This window comes from Podarcis vaucheri (assembly GCF_965113315.1).
Source record: "Podarcis vaucheri genome assembly, chromosome: 4".
In the NCBI taxonomy this organism is placed as follows: domain Eukaryota; kingdom Metazoa; phylum Chordata; class Lepidosauria; order Squamata; family Lacertidae; genus Podarcis; species Podarcis vaucheri.
Window position 1 is genome coordinate 43114021 of NC_138762.1, and position 25744 is coordinate 43139764.

At 43.4% G+C, this 25744-nt stretch overlaps 1 protein-coding gene and 1 long non-coding RNA gene across 2 annotated transcripts; one reads left to right on the top strand and one right to left on the bottom strand.

Annotated features, from left to right (window-relative positions):
- The first annotated feature begins 684 nt into the window (after positions 1-684).
- LOC309531795 lies at positions 685-7951 on the top strand. Its single transcript, XR_014219454.1, has 2 exons — positions 685-2964; positions 4470-7951. It is a non-coding gene; the product is annotated as an uncharacterized lncRNA (long non-coding RNA).
- On the bottom strand, positions 7487-24564 carry STYXL2 (serine/threonine/tyrosine interacting like 2). The gene is made up of 6 exons (XM_082221467.1): positions 24387-24564; positions 22524-22648; positions 18103-18197; positions 15724-15955; positions 12352-12569; positions 7487-11204 (listed from the first exon to the last, which is right to left on the bottom strand). Exons 2-6 carry the CDS (start codon positions 22628-22630, stop codon positions 8326-8328), a joined length of 3531 nt encoding a protein of 1176 aa, XP_082077593.1. The 5' UTR covers positions 22631-22648; positions 24387-24564; the 3' UTR covers positions 7487-8325.
- Positions 24565-25744: the final 1180 nt, after the last annotated feature.

The window sequence follows — 25744 nt, forward strand, 5'->3', positions numbered from 1 at the left end:
TCATACCTACATCACAGAAAAGGTGGTCTACAACAGAAATCTGAGTGCGTTTTTTACCCTGTCTGCCAGGTTACCTGTTAATGGTCACTTGACTGGATTACCTGGGGAGTCTGGCCATTTTTTTGTAATGATAATACTTAATTACTGAGCCAGGTCACAGGCTCACTCTATTCACACCTTAAATGTGCCCTTAAGGCAGGATTTGTGAGGACAGAGACAATGGGGAGGTTTCTGCATTTCCTTCGACCTTGCAAAGAAATATTTGAGGTGACTGAGTCAAAATGGCTTTAGGACTTTTCCCATGGGTTTCAGACATGTGCTTTATATATTTATATATGTGTTTGCTTGGTACATATATGAACATTTATTATATATATATATATATATATATATATATATTGGTTTTGGTGTCTTCGGGTGTCTTCCCGTGTAAGAGTCGGGGTGTCTGTGCGACGTTTCGACGAGGTCTCACTCGTCATCTTCAGGCTGGTGCTTTCGGCTTCTTGTTACTGGAACAGAGCAAGAAGTAACAAGAAGCCGAAAGCACCAGCCTGAAGATGACGAGTGAGACCTCGTCGAAACGTCGCACAGACACCCCGACTCTTACACGGGAAGACACCCGAAGACACCAAAACCTGCATTCCTGTACCCGTGAAAATCTACGAAAGCATATATATATATATATATATAAGACCTAAACATTCTTATAACAGAGAGCATACCCTCCAACATGTCCCAGAGAAAAACCAGGATGTGCATCTTTTGGGGCCACGTGACCCGTACAAAAGCACAGTGCCCCAAAACACAGTGTTTCGGAGCTGTGATTTTATGTGAGCGCACAGCCCCCCAAAACAGGATGCCCTGGTTAAATCGGGACAGTTGAGGGGTATGAGAAAGAGCTGAAAAGGAGATACCAACTCTTATAAAACAAAATTCCAGTTATGTCTTGCTGGTCTCTAAAGAATCCCATCAGCTTCTTTCTGCTGACTGGATTTATCCATTCTCAGGAGTTCATAATAAAGGCAGTGTAGGATATTAAAGCTGAGAGCAATTATAGAATCATATGGGCAGCAATATGCCAGGTCAGATTTAGCACCTGATATTCTTGGGCAGCTGCCAGGGACCCAGCACCTGCCTCAGCTCCTGCAGCCCCCTTTCCCTTTCCTCTAATGAGCCCCACGGTGGCATGACAGTTTTTGACATCACCCCAGTTTAGTAATAACAAAATAAATATATGGGAGCTCTAAGCTCCACAGAAGCTGGCTGTGCCACTGCCTAGGAACCTGGCCAGGACTCATGGGAAGTCCCATTGATGTAGGAAGGGGCCTTCTGAAGGCAATATGCTGAGCCCCCCCCCCACCCCAGAAGTGGAACTGGCCCTGCCTATAGCATTACAATGACAGCTGCTCTAAACAGGTCACCAAACAACAACACATCACAAACTGAGCTGTAAAACAATGACTAAGTTTTAATTTATATATTTTTAACTGTTGCTATATCTGTATTGTCCCCGTTACACCTAATTGCAAATTCAAATGTATCCCTGTCTTTTTTTATGAGTTCCTTGATATTGTATGTGGGCTGGAACTGGTCTGTGACCGAAAGAATAAAATTCATTCATTCAAGACAATGCTGGGAGACAGTTACTGGTACAGAATCATTTTGACTGATAAATTTCTCTCTCCTCTTTCAGGATCATAGAATTGTAGAGTTGGAGGGGACCACAAGGGTCATCTAGTCCAACCCCCTGAAATGCAGGAATCCTTTTGCCCAACATGGAACTCAAACGCATGACCTTGAGATTAAGAGTCTCATGCGCTACCAACTGAGCTAGCAGGATAAGGAGATCACAAATCTTAGAAAACTGAATTCCACTTAGGCCCTTCTGATCTTTGAGGTAGACCTTCTATATCCATCGGCTGACTGGATTAAGAAATCCTCCAAGCATGGGAGTAGCTAGGATTTATTGGGGGGGGGGGAAGAATTTTTATTTATTTACTTAATGGGGGACAGCTGCCCCCCTGCCTCCAAGGGTTATTTATCTTCTTCACTGAATCCCCACCCTTTCTTCCATATATGGTGATTCCATATGACTCTGTGAGATGCCTAGCCACCTAGTGGAGAAAATTTTGGGCTCCAGCTAATTTGCACTTTAATTCTGCAAGCTGGGCTTATCCACCAAGGTGGAGAGGGCAGAGTGCACTGCCCTAGCCGCTGCAACACACGTCAGGGCTTGTATCTTCCACAGTGTTGGAGATTTACAGAACTGGCATATAAATGTTTTACAATCAATCTTTCCCTAGACACGCAGAGATGGGATTTCAAATCACATTTGGGAACTCTGGCCAGAAAGGATCATTAGAGGAGAAAAGCCAGCGATTTGGAAATTAACTACAATAGCTATGTCAAAATAGATTTTAGAAATACCCTTATGGTGCATGGAGATATTGCAGTTTAACTAAATCCCTCTGTTTCCCATCAGTCAGTGCGCTGACTGGGAAAGAAGAATGAAATTGACTGCGCAGTATAATGGAACAAGGTATCTGTATCTGATGGCGGTTGCTTGTCTTGCTATAACGTTTCTCACATGCACAAGTGACAGCTGCTTGTCACAGGCTGAGACCCCAAGAATACTGCATCTTTCCTCATCCTCCTGCCACATGGAAATAATGCAGGGCATAGAATTATTATGTAATAATGTATTGGGAGATGTCGTCCACAAGCCAAGGTCTCACCAGCACACAGGTGCACACCGAGCTCAATTCATTGTTTCTACCTGCTAATCCCAATTAGGCTACGGAAACTTTTAACAGGCACCCAGAGGCCATTTTAGGATGGATGAGGGCAAACCAACAGAAACTGAAACTTAAGACAAGATGAAAGTACTGTTAGCTGGAAACAGCTGAACTACGTAGAGGTTTGCAACATGTATTGGACAGGGCCGCACTCCTCCTGAAGGATCAGGTATGCAGCTTGGGGATAATTCTGTTGTCTGTGGAGGTGCAAGTGTCTTCAGGGATAGAGGTAAATTAAATAAATAAATAATTTTGATGGTGTCAATGATAATACTCCAGTGTGGGATAAAGTCAAGGTTGAGTCACAGTCTGCGGTCTCAGACAAAGAAGTTCAAGTCCTGGCTCTGACAAACAGAGGGATAAAACCCCTTATATTCTGTAGTCCCATTGAAACCAATAGGGATATGTGTTGTGATCACTGGGTACTATTTGGAAAGCTTTGTGAAATTTAAAAAACAAAGCAAAAAGCCAAGTGGAAAAACTTTTCCATTTCCCAAAGTGTTGGCATGCCCCTTTGTCATGCATTTTGACACTGAAATTTTGCCCAAACAAAATTGGTGCTGCATGAAACATTTCTGGGAAGCCCTATTTTTGCTGTTAGCAGCTGCACTAAAAACCTTGAACTTGGTTACTTTCTGTGGCTAGTGTTATCGGACTCTCTTCAAGCTGTTTCTCAAATGCTTTGAAAATATGTTAAACAGCTGGAGAAAGGCATACAGCGCTGTGAAAACAGGCTGTTTTCTCTGTAATCCTTTGCGTCATTTCTCCAGCAAAATCACACTCAAGCCAGTTTAAACTGTGCTCTGTTTTATAGCATACAATAAATAAATATTAGTTATTTGTTGATCTGATTAATTTGTTGATGTTTTTACATGCTACTTGTTTTCTAAACTGTAATAAAAGGGCATTCCTGCATCGGGAGGAATGTTGTTTTAGTGCAGAGAAATAGAAACAAAATATTAGCAGGACTACAATTAAAAAGGACAATATACAACAAATACACAGTCAGAATAGCAAAAATGAGTATTTAAGTCAGACTTCATCAAAAGAAATAAAAAGCCTTGTACTTATGATTGGTTATTTTACTCCCCTTCTAAGTTTCCCCTCCCCTTCTATTGTTTTTTAAAACACTCAAAGCTGCATTCAAAATTAACAAAAATGCATCAAATAAAGCAATATTAAAAGGCACATATTAAAACAGCTGACATGAAGAACAGTAGAAAGCTGCAGTTAAAAAGAGTTCAGCAGTCCTAAGGCTGTCTGCTTAGAAGCAAGGCCGAATGTGTTTACGATGTCTTACTCCCCAGTAAATCTGTAAAGGAAAGCATCCTAACAGATACTTAACAAGGAGAGAGATGCCTGGCAGATCTCCCTAAGGATAATTTTCCAGTATGTCAGCATCAGTACCTAAAAGACCCTGTTCTCATTGCACCTGTTGGATGACACACAAGGGCAGAACAGAGCTTCTGAAGCTGATCTTGAGTGAGGGATGGGGAAACCTGTGACCCTTCAGATGTTATTAGACCCCAACTCCTTACCATTGGCTATGTTGTCTAAGCTAATAGAAGATGGGGTCTAACCTCTGAAGGGCCACGAGTTCCCCATCCCTCACTCAAGATCAACTTCAGAGGCTCTGCTGCCTATTTCACCCTTGTCTGCCTCTTTTGTTTCAAGTGACTGGCATGGGAGCAGATTGTACCTGATGCAGCCTCTCCCCTAGGGTCTCATCTGCTTGTTGCGAGAACTAAGGTCTCATCCTGGCAAAAAAGGTGAGGCCTTTTAACCTTCATCTTGGTTTCAAGTGGTTATTGCTTCAGGGGAGAAAAGATCCCCTGTTACTGGATAATGAGGTTTTTATAAGGCAAACAGGAAGCATGGGCTACAATCAGTTAATTCCTTAAAGACTAATCATTGGGCTGATATAATGGTGGGGGAAAATCACTCTTCTTGGATTTGTTCAATGAATGAGTGGATTTCCCATAAAGATTCCCAGAAGATTCTTCTGGCTTGTTGACAGTCTGTTATTTTGATGCAAAAAGACATGTTTTTGTGGGTAAAAGTTTTTTTTTCTGCCCAGAACTCTAGCTCCTTTTTGAGGGTGCTGCAAAGTAAGTACTGCCCCCTACTGCCCATTCACATAGGTCCTCCAGAGCAGGAAAGTTCCATCCCTACCCCATGTTTTATTTGATTTTTACCAAGGTAAAATGAATTCATTTAAGACTTCACCACCAGCAACTGTGACACTATCAAACCCAGACCTGTGCAATAATATTTGCAGTTATGTAGATTTGGGCATGATCCCACCTGTCTCTGGTAGGGATGAACAAATCTGTCATTTTCTCATTTCTCTAACCTTATGTTGAGTTTGCCACATCTCTGCAGCAGTTTGCAAAATTCTTGTTAAAAAATCTTTATGAAATTTGTCGGCATTTTAGTGAACATTTCTCCCAATAAACACATTTTTGTATGCAATTTTGAAAAATATACACATTTTGCACAAACCTTTCCCTGAAATAATGCATTTTGTATGTTATTTCCACCATTTTATGTACACCTCTCCCTTTTTTGTGCACATTGGTTGGGGCCAATTGGTTGCACTGGAAAGTTTGGAGAGTTGCCGATTTCAAAGGATCAATTCCAGTATTGTTTTGGAAACTGTGAATTAGGTACCGGTAAGTTTAAAATGCAAGCCCCGCTCCTTAATACCTGGCCTTGGTCCTGCAAAGATTTATCCCTGGGATGACCCAGGAGAGAGGGGATGTTATCAGAGCCAATCTCCAATTATGAACAGGAATAAATGTCATCTCTTGATTACACCTATTGGTTGGTTGTCCCAGAGTTTGTTAACCTTCATTTTGTGCCTCTGGCATGCTAAAGAAGGTATAGCAATTTCAACTTTCTATATTAGAGGGGAGGAAGCCTTTCATATATGGCACTCTCTTCCCCACCCCTCCGGAAAAGCTTTCTGAGAATGTGCAAACGAAGCCATTTTCCTTATCCAGCACTGATCCTCCTTCACACTTGCAGAAGCAACAGAGAGAAAAAGAAGAGCTATGGCAAAGCCTGGTCAAGATGATGCAAGGAACAAAGCCCAGAAGAGAGCTTTCAGTTGCAGCTAGCTGAACAGAAGAAGAATTCTTCAAAGAATTGAACTCTCTCTACCATTCTCGCAGGAAGGAGTCTCATGGGAGGAAGAGAAAACAGCTTTCATTTTAACAAGTCATGGTATTTATGGCCCTTTCATGAGTTTTGTTTGAAAATATGAAAGTAGATGGACTTAAACCTTGTTTCCAAAAAGAGCAGAGGGAGGTGAGAGCACACGAAAAAGGCAGATGCGGCTGAATCAACTTTGCCCATTTAAAAAGAATCAAACACCCTTTTGTCTAAAAACAAGCCTCTTATTTTAAAAATGATGGACAGTCATAATTACCTGAAACCAACTCAAAACACTGCTTTTAGATAGAAATAGGTGGTGGGAAGGAGTGCCATTTTTATCTGGGGAAAGTAAAGGTGATTTGGACTTGGGATTTCAGGTCTAGTCTACACATGCAGTAGAATCCTGAGGTAACAGAATCCTGAAGTAATTTTGGATGGCACCAGGCCTGATGCCAAAAGCTTGTGCCCTAGCACTGTGGCAGGGATTCCTCCTGGGCTGGCCCAGCCTTCCTGATTGACAAACCAGCACTTCCCATTTCCCATGATGTCCCAGAACAATGCTATGTCAGGGGCATAGTGGAGAATGTTAAATAGAGGCCCACAGTCACCTGCTGTGGCCAGGTAAGCCCACAGTCAAGGGCCTGCTGAGGCCACGTTGCCAAAAGCCCCCTCAAATCTGAATCTGCCCTGGACTGGTCTACGTTAGATTGCTGATGGGGTATGCTATTTTTTATTTATTTTTTTTAATTGCTTTCCCACGTACTAAGCTTCCTGCAAATACCACCCCATAGCACATCAGTTTTCTGATTGCAGTGCATTGTTAATGTAGAGGAGCTTTCAAAAATATTTTTCTCTTCCCCTCCCAACATTTGAAATGATGCAGTCAATTCTATCACCCCAGGCCCCTGCCACTTTATTACTTTATTACCAGCTCATTCTTATGGATGTAGAGAAGAGGCTGAAGATGGTGTCAGGTCTGGCTGCTCCTGATTTATGCAGGGTAGGGGGAAGGTCTGAGGAGCAAGATGAAGTAGAAGGACATTCTGGACAAAGAATAGGCCGGGTGGGGTGGGGCCGGGGGGCGACCAAGATGACCAAGGATCTGGAAACCAAGCTTTATGAGGAATGGTTGAGGGAGCTGGGTATGTTTAGCCTGGAAAAGAGGAGACGGAGAGGATATGGTAGCCATCGTCAAATATCTCAAGGCCTGTCACAGGGAAGATGGAGCAACCTTTTTTTCTTCTGATACAGAAGGTGGGGCCCAAACCAATGGCTTCAAGTTACAAGAGAGGAGATTCTGACTAAACATCAGGAGAAACCTTCTGACAGTAAAAGCTGTTTGACAGTGGAATGGTCTCCTTCCTGAGGTTCTGGACTCTTCTTCCTTGGAGGTTTTTAAACAGAGGTTGAATGACCAACTGTCATGGACACTTTAGCTGATATTCCTGCATTGCAGGGGATTGGACTACATGACCCTTGGGGTCCCTTTCAACACTACAATTCTATGATTCCATGATCCATAGCAAACAAACAGATGTGACTCTCTTTCCTTTAATGTGCACACACCAATATATATCCTGGATTTACATTTAAAAGGGATAATCACCACTGTAGCATATGTTTTCTAAGGCTGGGCCTGATGTTTTGTTCCAAAGGTAATTTGTTCTATCTAGTGTTGTCTCCTTTATAGCAAACAAAATTAAAACCTTTAAACAAGATCTCCCCATGTGACCAATGATTGATATTTTGCTCAGTTACAAGTTGTCATGGGAACAAACATTAAATTTATTCTCTCAGTAGTTTCCCTTCTATTGATACACACAAGAGAAAGAAAAGGCTCTGTGGTTTGGGATTTAGAAGGAAAGGAATAATATAAGTTCAATTGTACTATCCACAAGGGAACAGGGCATATATGCTGTAAGAGCAGCTACGTTTTCAAACTAGTGGCAAAGGCTGCTGATTTTGTTCCAATTCTAATCATGATGAAGTGGAAAGGGGGAGACCCCAGAGTGACTCTTCAATGATTGCAGTAAACAGAATCAAATGAATATCTGAAGCAAATTAGCTTAGCCTCTGTTGTTTCTTTTGATTATTATTGTTAATTATGTTTACTGTTTTGTTGAAGAAATTGTCTCAGAAACAACTTGATGCATTTCTGCACACCAGTAATTGACTATTGACACAGTCCCTTTTCTTGGGAAGAGCCACTGTCATTAGTATCTTCATCTCAGGTTGAGAATTAAAGATAAGAGAATACCTGTAGGATTAATGCAGTGCTCTGTTCTGGGAAGGGTGATAGGAAATGCAATGGAGGTTGATGAAACTGAGGGGCATTTTAGTCTTGGTTTCTCGTAGGGACTGTGGAAGTTTTCTTTCAAATGGGAGGGGGAGACATGGAGCTGGCATGACTTTGTTCTCTATCACTCCGCTCCTCTCTTCTTCGCCGGAGCTTCGCCGTAGTTTCTTCTTGCCGATTCCTCCAGGCAGCAATTATGGCATCATCATCCATTTCTTCCTCCTCCTCCTTGCGCATGCTTTGCCTGTGTCTGAATAACTGCCTTGATGCATAACACTCTTTTCTTTCTTCTACCTTTTCTTCTTTCTCTGCATTCTCCTCAGACTTTGAAAAGCTCTGGGTGAACTTTCTCTTGGCTCCAAACTCAGACGTGTCTGAACTGGACTCCTCTTCGCGCTCTTCCAAGCGATGTGACCTGATCCGATTCCTGGTGGGTGGTTCAGGGGATTCTGAGCTGCAGGATGGTTCTGGTGTCCTCCTGAAAAAATATGGCTCTGGACTTTCTTCTCTGGAACTTGTCTCACTGAATTTGGACCGTGTAAATGTGCGAGCTGCCTTATCTTCTTGTGCAGAGGCAGAGGAAAATCGCGAGGAGGTTCTCTGCAAGCCATCTTTGCACTGAAAGGTTGAAGAGCGATCAATTTCTTCTCTTTGAGATCTGGAAAAATTATAGCTAGAAGCCTCAGTGTCCACCTCTCTGAATGATGATCTCCTGTATTTTTCTCCACTAGCATCAGAGAAGTCCTGGTATGAGGACTTTTCTTCTGTTTTCAAGCCACTGAGCCACTTACTTACATTCTTTTCTACCTCCGACCTTATAGCCCCTGCTCTGGCAAACTGGCCTGAGAAAGAAGATGCTGTGTCACTCCTGTCGTTATGAGTTTCTAAAGGGCACCTAAGGCCACCAATTACATTTTCTGCATAATTTTCTGCCTTCTCATCCTCATCCTCTTCCTTGATCTTCTTCTTCTTAAACAAAGTGCTACGTTTATTGTCACTGATAAGCTTCTCAGTCTGGTAATCTGACATTTTCTCTCTCATCTCGGTTTGCATCTCCCTTTCCTTTCTGTTAAGTTTCTTCAAGTCAACCTCATCAGCAAAGAGGCTGTAAAGAGGCTTGCTTGTTTGTGTCACTTTCCTGCTTGAGCTGGATCCTCCTGTCCTTCCACTCATTGAGGTGTTACAAGACAGCATGGACTGAGTGTCAACATATTGGTTGCCCTGCTGGTGAGATAGTGAGCTAGGTAGTGATAAGCCACTTTGTGCACTAAGCAGAGATGCCTTGTCATCATCAACTGATTTAACACTTGAAGCTAATACCGATGATGGGCGGGACAACATTAGGATCTCATTTTGTTTCTGAGCAATAGTTTCACTAACAACATTGGCAATCCAGTTCTGAATACTGGCTATAGATATAGTGTCTTCTGGGCCAACAGGAAGGTTGGGAACACCTGTAGCTACTGAATGGTTTGACATTGCCCCACTACCACCTCTAGCCTGAGAGAAAGATGAGCGATTGGTCTGCATGCTCAATACTGAGACAGAATCCTGTGCACCATTTATGGAAGCTGTTGATGGCAAAAAGGCCGACAAAGGGATGCTTCCACTCATTGTACTCTCTGCCTCCCAGCTGCAGAGAGACTGACTTTCTTCCAGAACTTTCTTTGAGTGTTCAAGTAACTCCATTCGCCTCTGCTTTCTTCTGGAAGAAGCAGAATCTTCACCTTTAGCAAGCTCCACAATATCATCCTTATTCTCATTGCCTACCTTCTTCTGATGTTTAGCCTTCCAGGCTTGGTAAGCTGTCAGGTTGATATCTGACAAGTTCTTCTCCTCTTCCATAGCCTCTTTGTTTTGTTGGCTGCCATCTTCATCCTTTGATTTCTCAGAGGCCTCTGAGTCTCTTTTGTGAAATCCAAACTGAATTCTCTTGATTTTCCACCTTTCTAAGGCAGTCAGCTTATCTTTGTTCTTTTGACAGAAATTATAAAATGAGCTAGTATCAGATAATATACTTTCCTCATCCATATCCCTCCCATTTGTTCCATTGTCAGGCCTTGGCTTCTCATGACCACATTTAGTTTTGGAATGATATTTCCGAGAAGCTTCCTTCTCTATCTCCATCATCCTCTCATTCCACATATCCCAGCTGCTTTCTGTAGACATGGAATCTGTACGCCCTCTCCTCATTCTGTTAATGCCACTTGCTTCTAGCTGTTGTTTCAAGATTCTGATCTCTTGGCTACTCACACTTTCTGTTTCACTTACATCATTTACAGAACATGGCCTTTCTCCCATTCTAGAACCTCCTTCTTCCTCCTTGGGAAACAAGTAGCTTTCCATTTGGTACTTTTCATTTTTGGACTGCCACTCTTGGATCATCCGACTCGTATCCGCCTCAGATTCCTCCTGTACCTGAAATGTAAGGTCTGAGGGTTTGCTTTCTCCATCCTTGTTTGAAAGTTCCTTTGCAGGCAAACCTTGCTTCTTCCTCCATTCTTCATAGAGTTGTTCCTCCTCTTCTTCACTGATAAGAGTAGGCTGCTTGGAAACCAAGCTCGATTTTCCCATAGAGGAGGTACTCATTATACTTCCCAGGAGGCTTGTTGTGTCTTCTTCTTCCACCATGATAGAGTGGACTTTGGCTCCCATGATACTCCCAGAATCTTCTCTCCCAGACATCAAGGAAGAGCTTCCAGCTCTGACAACAGAACTCTGGCTACTGGTTGTGTCATCATCAGAATCTTCTTCACCTTCCTCTTCTCGTTCCTCCAATAGCTTTTCATTGAGCTCCCGGAGCTGTTTCAGGAAGCCATCATTGGGATATATGGCGCGCTTCTTGCGTATAGTCATCAAGGCTTCTAAGATGGTCATATGATGAAAGATCATCAGATAAGCAGCTACCAGCACTGCTGAGCGGCTGATTCCCATTTCACTGCTGACCAAGACTTTTCCTAGAAGTAAAATTATATAGGTGGTTAACTACTGCCAGAGGAATACTGGGAACTGTCGTTCAACAGCATCTGGAGGACACTGGATTTGGGAAGTATGCAATAGTCTATTTCTGAAACAGTTTCTGGATCAAATAAATAGTTGGTGGGGGTGGGTGGGTTCTGCCATCATTAGTCTTGATTTAATTTATCATTAATACCTAAACTGGGAACATGGTAAATTAAGTTAAATAAATGATTTATATATTTCGTCACAGACATCTTAAAGCATTTTAAGCATAGCAGCAAATGGGGGAATATATGCTGTAATGCATTCTAATCCAAAGCAATTCTTACTGAGCTCAGCCTGGCTTACTCTCAGTTAAGTGACACCAGTGTTGGTACCATGGTTCCCACCACACAGGCCACTCCTGCATCTTCCCCAAATTTATATTCGCTAATGTTGATAAACCACTGGGGTGAAGCTTGGTGCAAATCCATAGAAGAACAATGATGCTCCAAAACTTGGGAAGAATTTGCCCCTCACCATATTAAACATATTTTCCATTATTATATGTGTATAAATTATAAAGGTGGTACCCATATTCAGAGGAGAAACTTTAACGTGGACTTAAGTTAGTCATGTCTGTTGCTTTCAATGAGTCCACTCTGAGATTACTTAGTTGGCTTCAACCCAATGTACTTATTTATTTTCATCTTCCTAAATGGTTAACATTGCCATGGTAGAAACATTAAAAACACAGTCTGAAGAGCAGAAGGAACTTCATTAGTGTGTATGAGCGGCCCTAATACCTACTGCGAGAAGCCAAGTTACAGGGAACCAGGCAGAGGGCCTTCTCGGTAGTGGCGCCTTCCCTGTGGAACACCCTCCCACCAGATGTCAAAGAGAACAACAACTACCAGGCTTTCAGAAGACATCTGAAGGCAGCCCTGTTTCGGGAAGCTTTTAATGTTTGATGTATTATAGTATTTTAATATTCTTTTGGAAGCCGCCCAGAGTGGCTGGGGAAGCCCAGCCAGATGGGCGGGGTATAAATAATAAATTATTATTATTTTTATTATTATTATTATTATTATTATTATTACTTCTCAAATGATAATGAACCAACAGAAGCTGAAAATGAGAAGTTGTGCAGTTTGCCCTACATACCTCTGTAGGTTAGTAGAGCTTCGTCAAGGAACTCTGCAGCCTCACGGAAATGTTTAGAGATGTCCATATCTGGGAAATCATCCACCTCAATGCCTAAATACTGGATGTTCATGCCATTGTAGAAGTCTGGCCCTGTATACACACCAGTGCCATGAGCAGCATTAAGTACATGAGTGATTCCTAGTCTCTTTAGGCGACCTTTATTCACTGCAACACTCCTTCAAGACAAAGGAAGAGAGGTTAGATTCTGTCTACTTTCTTGAGTATTTGAAAACTAGCCTAAGGCCAGCAATAGAAAAATGGGTTGAGTTGATGAGGAACTCTGCAAGTTTGTGCAGACTGGCAATATGAATGATCTACCCCACAGGTGATTAAAATAGTATTGTAAGTGCGAGCATGTTCACAACATGTGTTAACTATCTGGTCGAACACAAAAGGTTACAATGGCCACATTTTCATGCAGTGCTAAGACAAACCATTGCTCAGTGCAAACATCAGGGCTGTCTTATCCATAGGCACTAGGGGTGCAGGGCACCAGGCTCTCAGGGGGCTAGGATGAGAGTCTGGGGCCCGAGAGTTGAGTCCAGCGAAGAGCCCGCCCATCAGTCGGAGTGCCACAGTGGGCTCTTCTGCTGTGGGTGGCTCTGTGCCACAAGTTCAGGGGCGATCGAGCCAGCGAGATGCTGAGGCGGCTGGCCGGCTCTGCCCTCTTGCGAGCCTGGGACTGGCCAACCGTGGGGGGGGGGGTGCCGGGCGGATCTTTGCACTCTGGTACCACATATGTTTAAGATAGCCCTGGCAAACATGCTGGCTGCCAGGAAGGAAACTGCACTAACTTAGCTCTTTCCTGGTCTGTTTAGGTTAGTGCAGCACAGTAGTTAATCACTGTTTGTTCTCCAGTTCCACAATCATGGTTAAATGCTCTCATCTTTAACCATGATCCCAAGTTTGGATGGTATGCTAAGCAAAACCTTGACTTAGCTGCCATGCCATGTGGAGTTGACATGAGCTCCCTTTTGGGAGCCAGCATGATTGTGCAGTGCCAGTTATACTTTGGCTTACAGTGACATGTGCACCAGGCCAACATGACAAATCTCTGGAAGTCTCATAACGGTGTTTTATATTAGGGAGATTTATACCTCACCTTTCTAGTGTAGCCACATTACTCTGGGTGGCTAACAAGACATTTAAAGAACACTTACAAAATCAATTAAAGAAACATCAGCGATACAATAATAAAACAAAGAGCCAGGAGGAGGATATAAAACCAGCTAAAAAAGGGCCAGTCTGCTAAAAGTTCATTAGCATGGCAGATCAAATACCTGCCTGAATAATAATGTCATAACCAGGCAATGGATAGTCAAGAGAAAGGGAAATAAACAGACCTCTTGAGGAAGGAAGTTACAAAATTTAGGTGGGATCACTATAGCAGCCATCGCCAATGTTTTACCAAGCCACGCCCCCACCATTGATTGGTCATACAGGAGAGCCTCCCTTGCTGACTGTAATAAGTGGCCATGCTCATTTGGAATGAGATTGCCTTCTGGGTAGCTGAGCCACCAACCAGTTAGGGTATTTAGAAAGTTGCTGCACTTCATCACTGGGGTCATAAATGCCCCACTGATAAAATGTTTACTATTGTTGCCCTGGGCATTGTGGCAAATGCAGGGAGCAAATCATCTGCAAGGCACATAAATGATTCTCCAAGTGCAACACCATCAAGATATCTCATAAGGCCTTCGTTCCAATATGTACTGGGATTTTGAAATAACTGGGTTAAGGAAATATGATGGCTGCAAATGTTGAAAGACTCATATACCAAATTGTGTCATAATCACTGTGATTTGACATTTGGAAACTGTGACAAGCAACCATTGGGGGAAAAGCTTTTTTTATGAACAAAAATGGCTCAGAAATTAGAAGACCTTATTTATAATTCATGCTCTTTTGTTTAAAACAGCATTGACGGCAGCTGTTATTTGTACATTGGCTGGTCTTCTTCTTAAAGCAGGCTTTATTCATACCATGAATCAGAGAGAATCAGGGCATGGCAAGTGGAGGCTGGAACTACATAATGGTCAACACCTTTCGACCTCTGAAAGTAATGGCTGTGCATTTCCCTCTGGCATCGTTTAATAATGCAAAATGCATGGTGTGATGCCATCACGTTACAGTTTTTTCCACCCCCGCAAATGGCAGCCAATTAGGTGGAAAAAGGAAGTGAAAAGTCATAATGCCATGTTACAAGTTCTGCATAACTAAATGTTATGAAGGTGATAGAAGGAAGAGACATCAGATTGCCTGTTTCAGTGGCAGCTGCATCTTGGCTGCAAAGTACAATTCTGGCCTGATGGAGGGAAAGGAATCTTCACTTGTCCAATTTAAACTTTCAGATTCCAACAATTATGTGAGATGCCAATTCCCCAATGCAATAGAAACAGCATCAACTAGTTGACTAAGAAACTGACTTCCCTCATTAATTTGGTTTAGGGGTTTTTGATCTCCCACCACTGGTGTATGTACAATCTCCTTGACTGCATTCAAATCAAGAATGCATTGTGTCACTAACAGGAATGCAGGCAGGAGATCAGGCTATAATATTCACCCTATACAGTGGAACCTCGTGTTATGGATGGGATCCATTCTGGAGGCCCATTCATAACACGGAACTGACGTAAGCTGAAGCGCTGCGTCGGCACACACGCACGACACTATTTAGCTCTTCTGCGCATGCGGCAAAACCCAGAAGTAACCCGTTCTGGTACTTCCGGGTTGCCGCGGGACACAAGACGAAAACACACAACCTGCAGCAGATGCAACATGAGGTATGTCTGTAACAGTTTCTGCCTTTATAGTGGTATTCTTTAAAGGTAAAGGTAAAGGTACCCCTGCCCGTACGGGCCAGTCTTGACAGACTCTAGGGTTGTGCGCCCATCTCACTCAAGAGGCCGGGGGCCAGCGCTGTCCGGAGACACTTCCGGGTCACGTGGCCAGCGTGACATCGCTGCTCTGGTGAGCCAGAGCCGCACACGGAAACGCCGTTTACCTTCCCGCTAGTAAGCGGTACCTATTTATCTACTTGCACCCGAGGGTGCTTTCGAACTGCTAGGTTGGCAGGCGCTGGGACCGAACAACGGGAGCGCACCCCGCTGCGGGGATTTGAACCGCCGACCTTTCGATCGGCAAGCCCTAGGCGCTGAGGCTTTTACCCACAGCGCCACCCGCGTCCAGTGGTATTCTTTACATAAGTTTATATTGGGATGGGACACTTGAAAGATTTTGATTTTTCAACTAGGATTATTTATCTTCTTCTCCAATAAAGTGCGAGAAGTCCAACTCTAGGAATGATAGAGAAACAGTCTTCCTACTCACTTTTCTGCTATGAAGACATTTGGCCAGACTTCATCAACGGCATCCTTTGGAGACTCAAGACGGTCTTTCACAAGTGCCCTCTGCAAATCCATGACACATGGTGTGTTGAACAAGCTGGTATCATCTATCTTTTCCTTAACCCGATTGTACAAGTCTTCCACCAGTAGCTGCTCTGCAGATTCTAGCATCCCTGGGCACCCAGAATCTGCTTTCACCTCCTTTGTCTTCAGCTCTGGAATGAAACAACACTTACATTTTCAAAATAGCACCTGTTTACCTTTGACAACGGTAAAGCAGCTTAGTCATGCTGGCCACATGATCCGGAAGCTGTACGCCAGCTCCCTCGGCCTGCGGTGAGATGAGCACTGCAACCCCAGAGTCATCCGCGACTGGACCTAATGGTCAGGGGTTCCCTTTACCTTTACCTTTGACACGCTTCTCAATGAGTGTTCAACAAAGGGCAGATTCACACCACTCATTTAAAGCACATTCAGTGCACATTTAAAGCATGTGGCTCCTCCCAAAGAATCCTGGGAACTGTCATTTTTGGGGTGCTGGGAATTGTACCTCTATGAGGGTGAAACTACAGTTCTTAGGATTCTCTGGTGGAAAGCCATATGCTTTAAATGTGCATTGAATGTGCTTTAAAGGCATGGTATGGATCTTCTCAAAGTGCCTGGGCCCTTGATCTGAGCTATGTGCACATCAATGCTCAAGCTATAATCTTGATGGACTATTGAATATTGAAATCATATTGATGGGATCTTGGTAAGCCTAAGCCTTGTGATCTTCATTTGAGACCTTTCTCCAGATTTCCCCACCTAATGAAGTGAGACAAGGAAAGGGATTTTCAGTGACTTTCCCTCCTGTATGGAATGCCTTTCCACAAAAGGCTCACCTGATGCCATGCTATGGTGTTTTAGGTACCAGCTGAATATATTTTTTGTTCTCTCGGACCTTTTAATTATAATGGAGACACCTGTGCTTTTAGAACTTTTCACCAAGTTATTCCCTTTGCTGGTTTCACATTGTTTTAGCTGCCGCATTGGTGTTTATTTATATACGGTATTCATCACTGGTTTTAGTGCCATGCAAATGTTGAACTTTAGTTTGTATTTTTAATAGTCCATAAACTGCCCATAGAACTCGGTCACATGGGTATACAGATGTTATAGAACAAATAAAATACTGTATCATAGCATTCTACTGTATTATAGTTTTTCAATATAGAGTTAAGTAGAATCTCATTCCAATAATGAATGGAAGGCAGAAAGTAGCCTGGCTAGCTTTTAGGGCAAACACTTCACCTATAGTTGCAGAGTGTGCTGTGATGCACCACCACTGAATTCAAAAGAAAAACCCCTAGAGTCTTGTTTAGCAAAATGTAAAAGAGAGACATATCAAGAGGGGTTGTTTGGTACTAGAGCAGCTTTCATACAAGGCCATTTAGCCTTGTTAAGGCACTTCATTATAACAATGAGTAGAATTCACTGAATATAATTTAAATGGTAAATTCATGTGCTACTTAGTATAGCATTAAATATCCAAAAATACCCAACCCCATGGCCAGAGTTCTTCTACAATATTTAACTTGGAAGTAAGGGCTGTTCAGCAAAGGTCCTCAGCAACTGTACTCAGAAGGTTTATCCTTGCGTCTTTTGCCTCTGATTGTTTCTTGTTCAGTTTGGCAGTAGAATTACTAATACATTGCCTCTTCACTAGCTGGCTCCTATAACCCATGGTAGGAAGCTTTAAATATTGATCTCTATTCATTATTCTTTTTGTATTAGAGGGAACCAGTAATTAAAGCCCTCTCTCCCCAGTTGAATGGGAGTTCACGAATTAAGGGGCAATTGCCCTGCTAAATAGGAAGCATTTAGAGGCAAAGGTGAAGCAACCTTCTAATTCAAGGTACAGTAGCCCAGCGAAGCTTCAGTGACACTTTGCCAGTTCACACGCTAGATAGGCTGGAATGGCAAATGTTTTAAATTAAACAACACTACCCGAAATATATTAATAAAGATATGAGAACAATACAGGAAAACACAGGAATGGAATAGTGATCAGTATTGATATCTGTGATTGAATCCCTGTCAGGGAAGAAGGCGTGGTAATGATGATGATGATGATAAAGATGATGTCATATGGAATCTCTGTAAAAAGGACAGCAATTAAAAAATACACTGTGATTATGGAAGTAACCTTAATCAGCAGAGTTTCTATAAATGGTCTCCAGATATTATAAGATAATTGAGTTGAGAGGGAGGGACCAGAAATCATCTAGTTTATTCCTCTATTCAAAAGTGAGGGCACCTACTCACCAGCCTCCCCTTACTCATAAACTCATTGTCTTCATTGCTTTTTCTTTCTGCCTCCTACCTTCGTTGATGATCTGTTTAGCAGCCACAGCAGATGACAGATGGATGGGCTCCATGAAGATGCTCTCAGTGTCTGTATCCGATAACACCGAATATCTGTTAATAAATGACAACGATGTGAGGCAAGCTTCTACAAGTTGTTTGACTCACCTTTGACAGCCTCCACAACTATTTCAAAACAGAGCAGCCTGAGGGTGCGGGGAGACTGTACAGCAGAACAGGAAGGGGGTGACACTGGGAGATAGCCCATGTTTGCGTACAAACAAGCAATTTAAAAAAATGTCAAAACAAGTTTAAATTTCCCCATAATGCTTCTTTTATTATTAATTCTCATCAATGCATCAATGTGTTCCTCCTTCCCAAAAGTGCAGAATTAAAATACTATAGCATAAAATTCATCTAAAGAAAACGCTACATTTCCCTTTGTTGTATGTTGATTTTACCATATGGAGGCACATTTGTAAACTGGAGTAATCTGTGGGGGAAAAGCATTTCCCAGCAAAAACAAAAAAAATGTTTGTATAAACTAATCTACTGTCTCCCATTCCCTATTCCAAAATGAAAAGCAAGAATGCTCTCATAGTAAATACTGTAGTGATACACAGATTTTGTAATATAATGCTTGTAACATTCTTTGATGTACAGTGGTACCTCGGGTTAAGTACTTAATTCGTTCTGGAGGTCCGTACTTAACCTGAAACTGTTCTTAACGTGAAGCACCACTTTAGTTAATGAGGCCTCCTGCTGCTGCCGCGCCGCCGGAGCACGATTTCTGTTCTCATCCTGAAGCAAAGTTCTTAACCTGAAGCACTATTTCTGGGTTAGCGGAGTCTGTAACCTGAAGCGCATGTAACCTGAGGTACCACTGTACAGTAATGCAGGTGGGGATGAGGAACTTGTTGAACCCGGTATCAGCTCAAAGGCAGCTCAGAGGCAAATGATGCACTGCTGTCTCCCTTTGACTCTGGGGTTTATCAGCCCACATCTCTCCCCGGAGATAAAGGGGAGCACAGAGCAAGGAGCAATGACCAAGCATTAGGCCACAAATCCCCCTGCCCTCTAGTGACACTCTAGTTACCACTGTGGTAAAGTTATGGAGTCCTGTGTCTCCTTTTACAGACGAGGAAGATGTTTCCTTTTCATCCACTAGAGGGTGGATGATAGTCCAGATGTCTCTGACTGTTGTAAACAGAGGGTTGCCTGACAGCTGCATTAATCAAAATTGGTCTCCATAGCAACTGACCATGAAACGTTATATGGGCTGCCAGCTTCCCAAGGCAGTGGCAGTGGAGAAGGCCGGGAGAAGCCTGTGATGTCTAGGGGTCAAGTGTACAAAGCACTAGAGAGCTGGGGCTTTAGCTAATGCATATTAAGCTGGAGGGACTGGCTGAGGAAAGAGCAGGAATGGAGCTCTGGTGTTTATGTAGCAAGTGTGAGCATTGCCCTTTCATTGCCTCTGTCAAAGGTAAACAAAGTTTTTGCCCCCCCCCTTCAGCCCTTTTAAAGTTAAGGCTGCCATTTTGCCTAGGAATCGATTACTTAGGGCAGAATTCAACTCATGCATCCCAGCAGCAGAAGCCAACAATAGGACTTCAGTTTGTACAACAGGGTTCCCCCCTCTCCTTCTTCTGTGTCCCCCAAAATTGGCTAGGAATGGTCAAGAGAACCCCCAGAACAGCACCTGATTGTTCCATCTGGCAAGCTATAAAGCTTGCCCTGGCAGAACAATCAACATAGTGCAATGTTGAATTTCACCCTTAAAATCTAGACACACCATCCTCTACAATACACCCTGCAGCACAAAGATGCTTTTCACTTTATAGCACCAGAGGATGTCAGTTTGAGTTACGCCTCCTCAACTTAAACGAAGATCTGTAATTAAGGGACTGCAAGGTGTTGTTCTGCCAGCATTACAAGCAAACATACAAGTAGCACTCATACTTTTAAGAGATCCCTTGCCTTCTTGAGTATGCTGAAACTGAATGCTGAAACTGAAGCAGAGACAATGTTTTGCTCCACTGATAGTGCTACTTTCAAAGCCACCTGTTTGAGGTGTTGATGCAGAAAATCCAATTAGCTTTCTGCTCATGGATGTGTGGAGGAAGCCACCAAGCGGTCCGTTCTGCAATGTTCGAGCCGGTCGGCACTGATGGGAGTTGTAGACCAAAACATCTGAAGGGCACCAGCTTGGAAAAGCTTGTTCTACAAGCTAAGGATATGAAAACTATCTCTGGCAAATTCCTTTTTTGACATGCCATTTGCAGAAAGCATGAAACCTTTAATGGCTGTGTATCTTTAAAGCACATCAAAGCACATTCTGGGCACTGTAGTCCACCCCTCACAGAGTAACAATTCCCAGAAACCCTTAACAAACTAGTGCCCAGAATTTTTGGAAGGAAAGAATGTGGCTCAAATGAGCTTTAAAGGTATGGTGTACACAGCCAGTGGCAGGGAAAACGTGGCAACTCTAAGAACAGGAGTTTTGGGTTGGGAAGCTCTGTTGTACTAGAGCAAGTGAGGAAACAAACAGAGAGCCCTTCCATCTCTATTGAGGACTGCTGGATCCATAGTGAAGAACAACAGGCTGGTATAAAAAGCCTCTCTCTGCCAACAACAAGAAAAATGTTAGTTAAAAGCATTTTGAGTTGCTTAAACCATGAATTCCTCCAATATTTTACAGGAGGAAAAATAAAACACCTGTTGAAAATGTTGAAAATCAGGCACAATAATTTAGGGAATATATAGCCCTTCAGATGTTATGGGACTCTCCTCCCATCAGCGTCAGTCATCATAATCAATGGTCAGGAATGATGGAAGTTGTAATCCAGCAACAGCTGGAAGACCAAACTTTCCCCATCCCTGATTTAGGCATATTTAACTGGCTGAGAGTAAATTCCATTGAAAACAACAATCTGAGTAGATATGAATAGAATTTAACTGTTAAGTTGTTTAATCACAAAATAGATTTGTGTGTCTCTAAGAGAGTGGGTGGTCTTTCCCCCTTTTGCTCCTCCCCAAAGAATAATCTAGCAGCATGGTAAAGAGAAAGCACAGATCACCCCAATAACATCTAGAGCCAAAGTGACTGCCCTCGCGTACGTATTCAAAACACTATGGAACTTTTTTTAAAAGCAACTGCAAGTAAGTTTAGGGCATATTAACAATGTACATGCAAATGAGCCATATGCAAAGAAAAAAACTGAACTTGGCCAAGTGTATCTAAGCTGCAGGAAAGACAGATGGTTTGGCTAGCAGCACTCAGTCTCATCATCAGCCATGGGAACAGAAACAGATAAAAGAAAAAATGAATCAGCCTACAGAGCCTGATTTATCCTTTAATATCCCTACGGAATGGAACTAAGAACACGCCAGAAAACAGGAGCCCCTTTTACATGTTCAGTGAATGCATGGGGTGAGGGTTACTTGTGACTACGTCTTTAAGTGTAACAAATGTTCATTAATAGGCTCTACTGAGACACTCATATAGACTGGACCATGCTTTTGCTCACTGCCTCCTTCCTTCCTTTCTCAGAGACTAAGTTCCAAATGCTGCAACCTTTCCATCTAGAGGACTCGCTCAAATTCCCTTGACCACTTTGGTTGTTCTTTTCTGAACTTTTGATGGCTCTACAATATCCTTTTTGAGGTTGAGGCGACCAGAACGGCACACAGTATTTCAAGTGTGGACATGCCGTAGCTTTGCAAAACAGCATTATGGTATCAACAGCTGTATTTTTAATTCCTTTTTTTAATGAACGATCCCTAGCAAGGAATTCACTCTCCCCCTCTCCCCCCCGCCGCACCAACAGTTACCACACACTGGGTCGAAATCTACTGAGCGATGCCTTTGAATGAGAAAAAGGCAAGATCACACAGGTTTGGGGCATTGAAGAAGGCTCTCTCTTGCAGACCAAAACGTGCTGGATAAAGAAAATCTCAAAAATAGATAGGGGCTGACTATTGCTTTCTAACTGGGATTACTGGGCATGCCTCTATGCAAGACCCAGAAATCCTGCTTCACATAAGATTCCAAATTTGTACAATCAACTGTATCAAACGCTTGAATCCAAACAAATCAAAGAACTGTGAAAAGACTGATGCAAATGATGGCAGCTTGGGTGGGCTCTGTTTCCTCTGTGCTGCCTCACTTAACTTTGATAATGCTTTTCCCCAATAACACTTGAGTTTGTGGAAAACCTCAGTTGACCCAATTAGATTAGCTAAATAATACATGAGCTCTCCACCCTGGCTTCTAAAAGAAATAAGAAAGAACCCTTTAAATTCTGCCTTGCTCAGGGTTTAGATAATGCACAGGGTTAGCGTAAGGTAATTTTAAAAAAGGAAGGGGGAAGGCTAGAAAATGGCTGGCGTTTGTTCCATGTGATCAGAGGGATATAGAGGCCTACTTGGCAAAAGACTCACCGGCTAGGAGAGGGACTGCGAAGATAGTGGGCCTGCACGGCTTTCACATCAGGGCCTTCTCCATCGGGCACCACCTGCTCACCATCTGAATCCATACCACTTGCCATAGTTGCTGTGGGAACACGCTGGAATTGGGGAGGGTGGGATTAGGAGGATCAGAACGTACTAAAAGGCAGAGGCACATCGAGCAACCCATCTGCCAAGCCACAAAAAGCAGATCGGTGTGGTTCAGAAAGGGGGTTTGTGTATGACAGAACATGAAGTTTGAGAGGTTTCCTTTCCACGACGAACCACCCCAAGCAATTGAGACCAAACATTTGATTTCACACGACTTTAAACCCCAGGCCTCTCTTCCAAAGAGATGTTTGCCATAAAGCGATACCACCCACTGGAAAGGAGGCAAGACACTTCGGAAGCACTGTATTAATGGAAGTTAGAGAAACTGTTAACATACCCTCCAACATTTCTCTGATGAAAATGGGGATGTCCCAATCCAGAATGATAATTTTTCTATATATACCCCACACATCTTACGGGGTTGCCCCACCCACTCTGGGCAGCTTCCAACATATATAAAAACATAATGAAACAGCAAACATTAAAGAAAACTTCCCCATATAGTCATACTTCGGGTTGAAGTTGCTTCAGGTTGCTTCGCTCTGCGGTGAACCGGAAGTAACAGAACGCGTTACTTCCGGGTTTCGCCACTCACGCATGTGCAGACGCTCAAAATGATGTCACGCACATGCGTGGAAGCAGCAAATCGCGACCCGTGCAAGCGCAGACACGGGTTGCGTTCGCTTCAGGATGCGAATGGGGCTCCGGAACGGATCCCGTTCACATCCAGAGGCACCACTGTACAGGATTGCCTTCGGACAGCTCAGGGGTCGGATAACTCCATACCCTCCAACATTTCTCCAATGAAAATAGAGACATCTTAAGGAAATGTGAGACATTTCAGGACCAAATCAGAATCTGGGATGGCTTCTCTAAATCAGGTATGTCCCTGGAAAATAGGGACATTTGGAAGGTCTGTGTTAATATCCCTGGGCTCACAGTCCCCATCAGTCTGCCTGCCTCCACCCCACTTGGCAAAACTGAGCTGGCTGCCTCTCGGGGGAGAGCAATTGGGGGCCATGTGGGTCCAAAGATACACACAGGTCCAATACACACACAGAGGGGTAAGTGAGGGCCATCACATCCAGCCCTAAACCAATGGTCCCTGATTAGTGGAATAGGCATATGCATTAAAAGTGCCTTCTAAAAGCAAAATCCTTTTGCTTTTTTTTTTGAAGTGTGAATATTCACATAGGTAATAGCTATTATGAAGTATAAAAATAAATCACAATAAATGCTCTTAACAGTGCAGCCCTATGTCTACTCAGAAGTAACTCTGGTTGTGTTTAGTGGGACTCTCCCCCAGCTAAGATTGTAGCTCAGAATAAAGTAGGGCTAAAGGGTTTTTTTATTATTTTGCAATTCAATTTTTTGAGTGGACCTATAAGCCTTACCACCGCACTTTGTCCCCCACCCCACAGCAATTTGAAATGGCACCCCTGGGATCCTGCTTTGGGTTGTTAGGACGGAGTCTAGAGAGGCAGCACTTCTTTCCTGAGGCTTCTCCATACAGGGGAGATGTGAGATAAATGTGCAACAAAAATACCTGCTCCATTTCAGGCCGCGAGGGAAGATGCCTCTTCCCTTACACAGTCCCCTTTCTCGCCCCCCCTGCAGCTTGTCTCAGATGTCAGGAATGCAGCTAGGCCTCCGCAGGCAGGGTGGCGGTGGCAGTTGTTGACACCACACAATGACCCAGCAAGACCAAACGAAGCAAGAAGCTACGAAAGCCCCACAGCAACTTACCGGTTCTGCTGGGAGGGTACGTCTCCTGACAGTTTAATGTTCCTTGTTAGCAGTAAAGCGAAGCACCCAGTCAAAAAAAGAGCAGGGAATTAGGCCGCCGGGATCACAGTCAGGACAAGGGCCGCTGCCCTCCTTCCCTCGCTGTGATTTCTTCCCAAAGGGGCAGGACAACTGTCAGCCTCAAATTTTATCAGCCTTCTAATAATAGCACTTCCAGGCACTGGCTGTCAGGTTGCCGAGAGAGAAGTGCAGTCCCTGCTTGGGCTTTTTAACTCTATCCCCACCCATCGAGGGACCTCACTTGGCTGTGGAATAGGCCAAATATATGAAGGGCAATCATGCTATTTGTTTTTATTGGGCGCCTGAGCCGTGTCCGTTCAGAGGTCAGAAAGGAAGCTTCCTCCCTGTCTCAGAATTTTAGTCCTTGTCATCCCTACCCCCCTCTCCCTGTTGGACAAATTTGCCCCAGGGATCATCCCCAGAGGGAATCAATTGCTGCATGATCAGAAGGAGTCTGACACCGAGATCAGGCAAAACCAAACATTGTTTATTATTGAGACAGCGCTGCACGTGTAACTCCCCAGCTCGTGCTGTAAAGAGGGAGGCCCCCATAAAGTACATTAAAGGTACTTTATACCCTATAGTCAGTCCAAATTTCCCTCCTACATTCTCCTGTTGGTTAGGAGACTACAGTTTCCAGACTTCCCGGTCCGCCTATTTCTTATTTCCCCCTTGATATGTATACCCTCCATTACATACATCCTATGATCATGCTGATTAGCTCTAGCTCCACCAGGGGTGGTTTGACCAATATTCATAGCCTTTTTCAGCATGCGCAATAGTTTTCTAACTGTTCTCATCCATTTTTCCTCGTGATTCCAAGTCACCCAGAAACCTTCCTAGTACCTTATAAGGCATTACGGTATCTTTCGGCTACTCTCAGTGATTTCTTAACTTGACGTATTACCACGAGTTTCCTCTTTCTTTGCAATGCAAGCAGTTACAACAACAAGGCATGGTCATTTCTGTTAAGCTTTTCCCCCCACATCCCATTTCTTCTGAGCCACCTTGGATTACCACAGAACAAGACAAATGGTTGAATAAAGGTCCTCTTAGGAGACCTCAGGAGATTAATATTCTTTCATTCCCATGAGGTAACTCAGAACATAGGAATATGCCTTATACTGAGTCAGGGTCTAAGAATCCCACACCCCTTGCCCTAGGCGGCACATTAGTGGGTGGGGGGCAACAGAGAGAGACAGAAATAGGATGGGAACCCCAGATTTACTAGGCTACCCTACTGGGTTGGTACTGGAACATGTCACTTTCCTTATCTCAAAAGTACAGTCTTAGAAGAA

What these genes read in the sequence shown, in the direction of transcription:
- STYXL2 (XM_082221467.1), bottom strand. Translation starts at nt 22,630, where the DNA reads ATGGCAAGTGGTATGGATTCAGATGGTGAGCAGGTGGTGCCCGATGGA. An exon ending in CGCAGTCCCTCTCCTAGCCG is followed by an intron (nt 18,198 to 22,523) that starts GTGAGTCTTTTG and finishes ATTTATTAACAG; the next exon opens with ATATTCGGTGTTATCGGATA. An exon ending in AGCTCTACTAACCTACAGAG is followed by an intron (nt 11,205 to 12,351) that starts GTATGTAGGGCA and finishes TTTTACTTCTAG; the next exon opens with GAAAAGTCTTGGTCAGCAGT.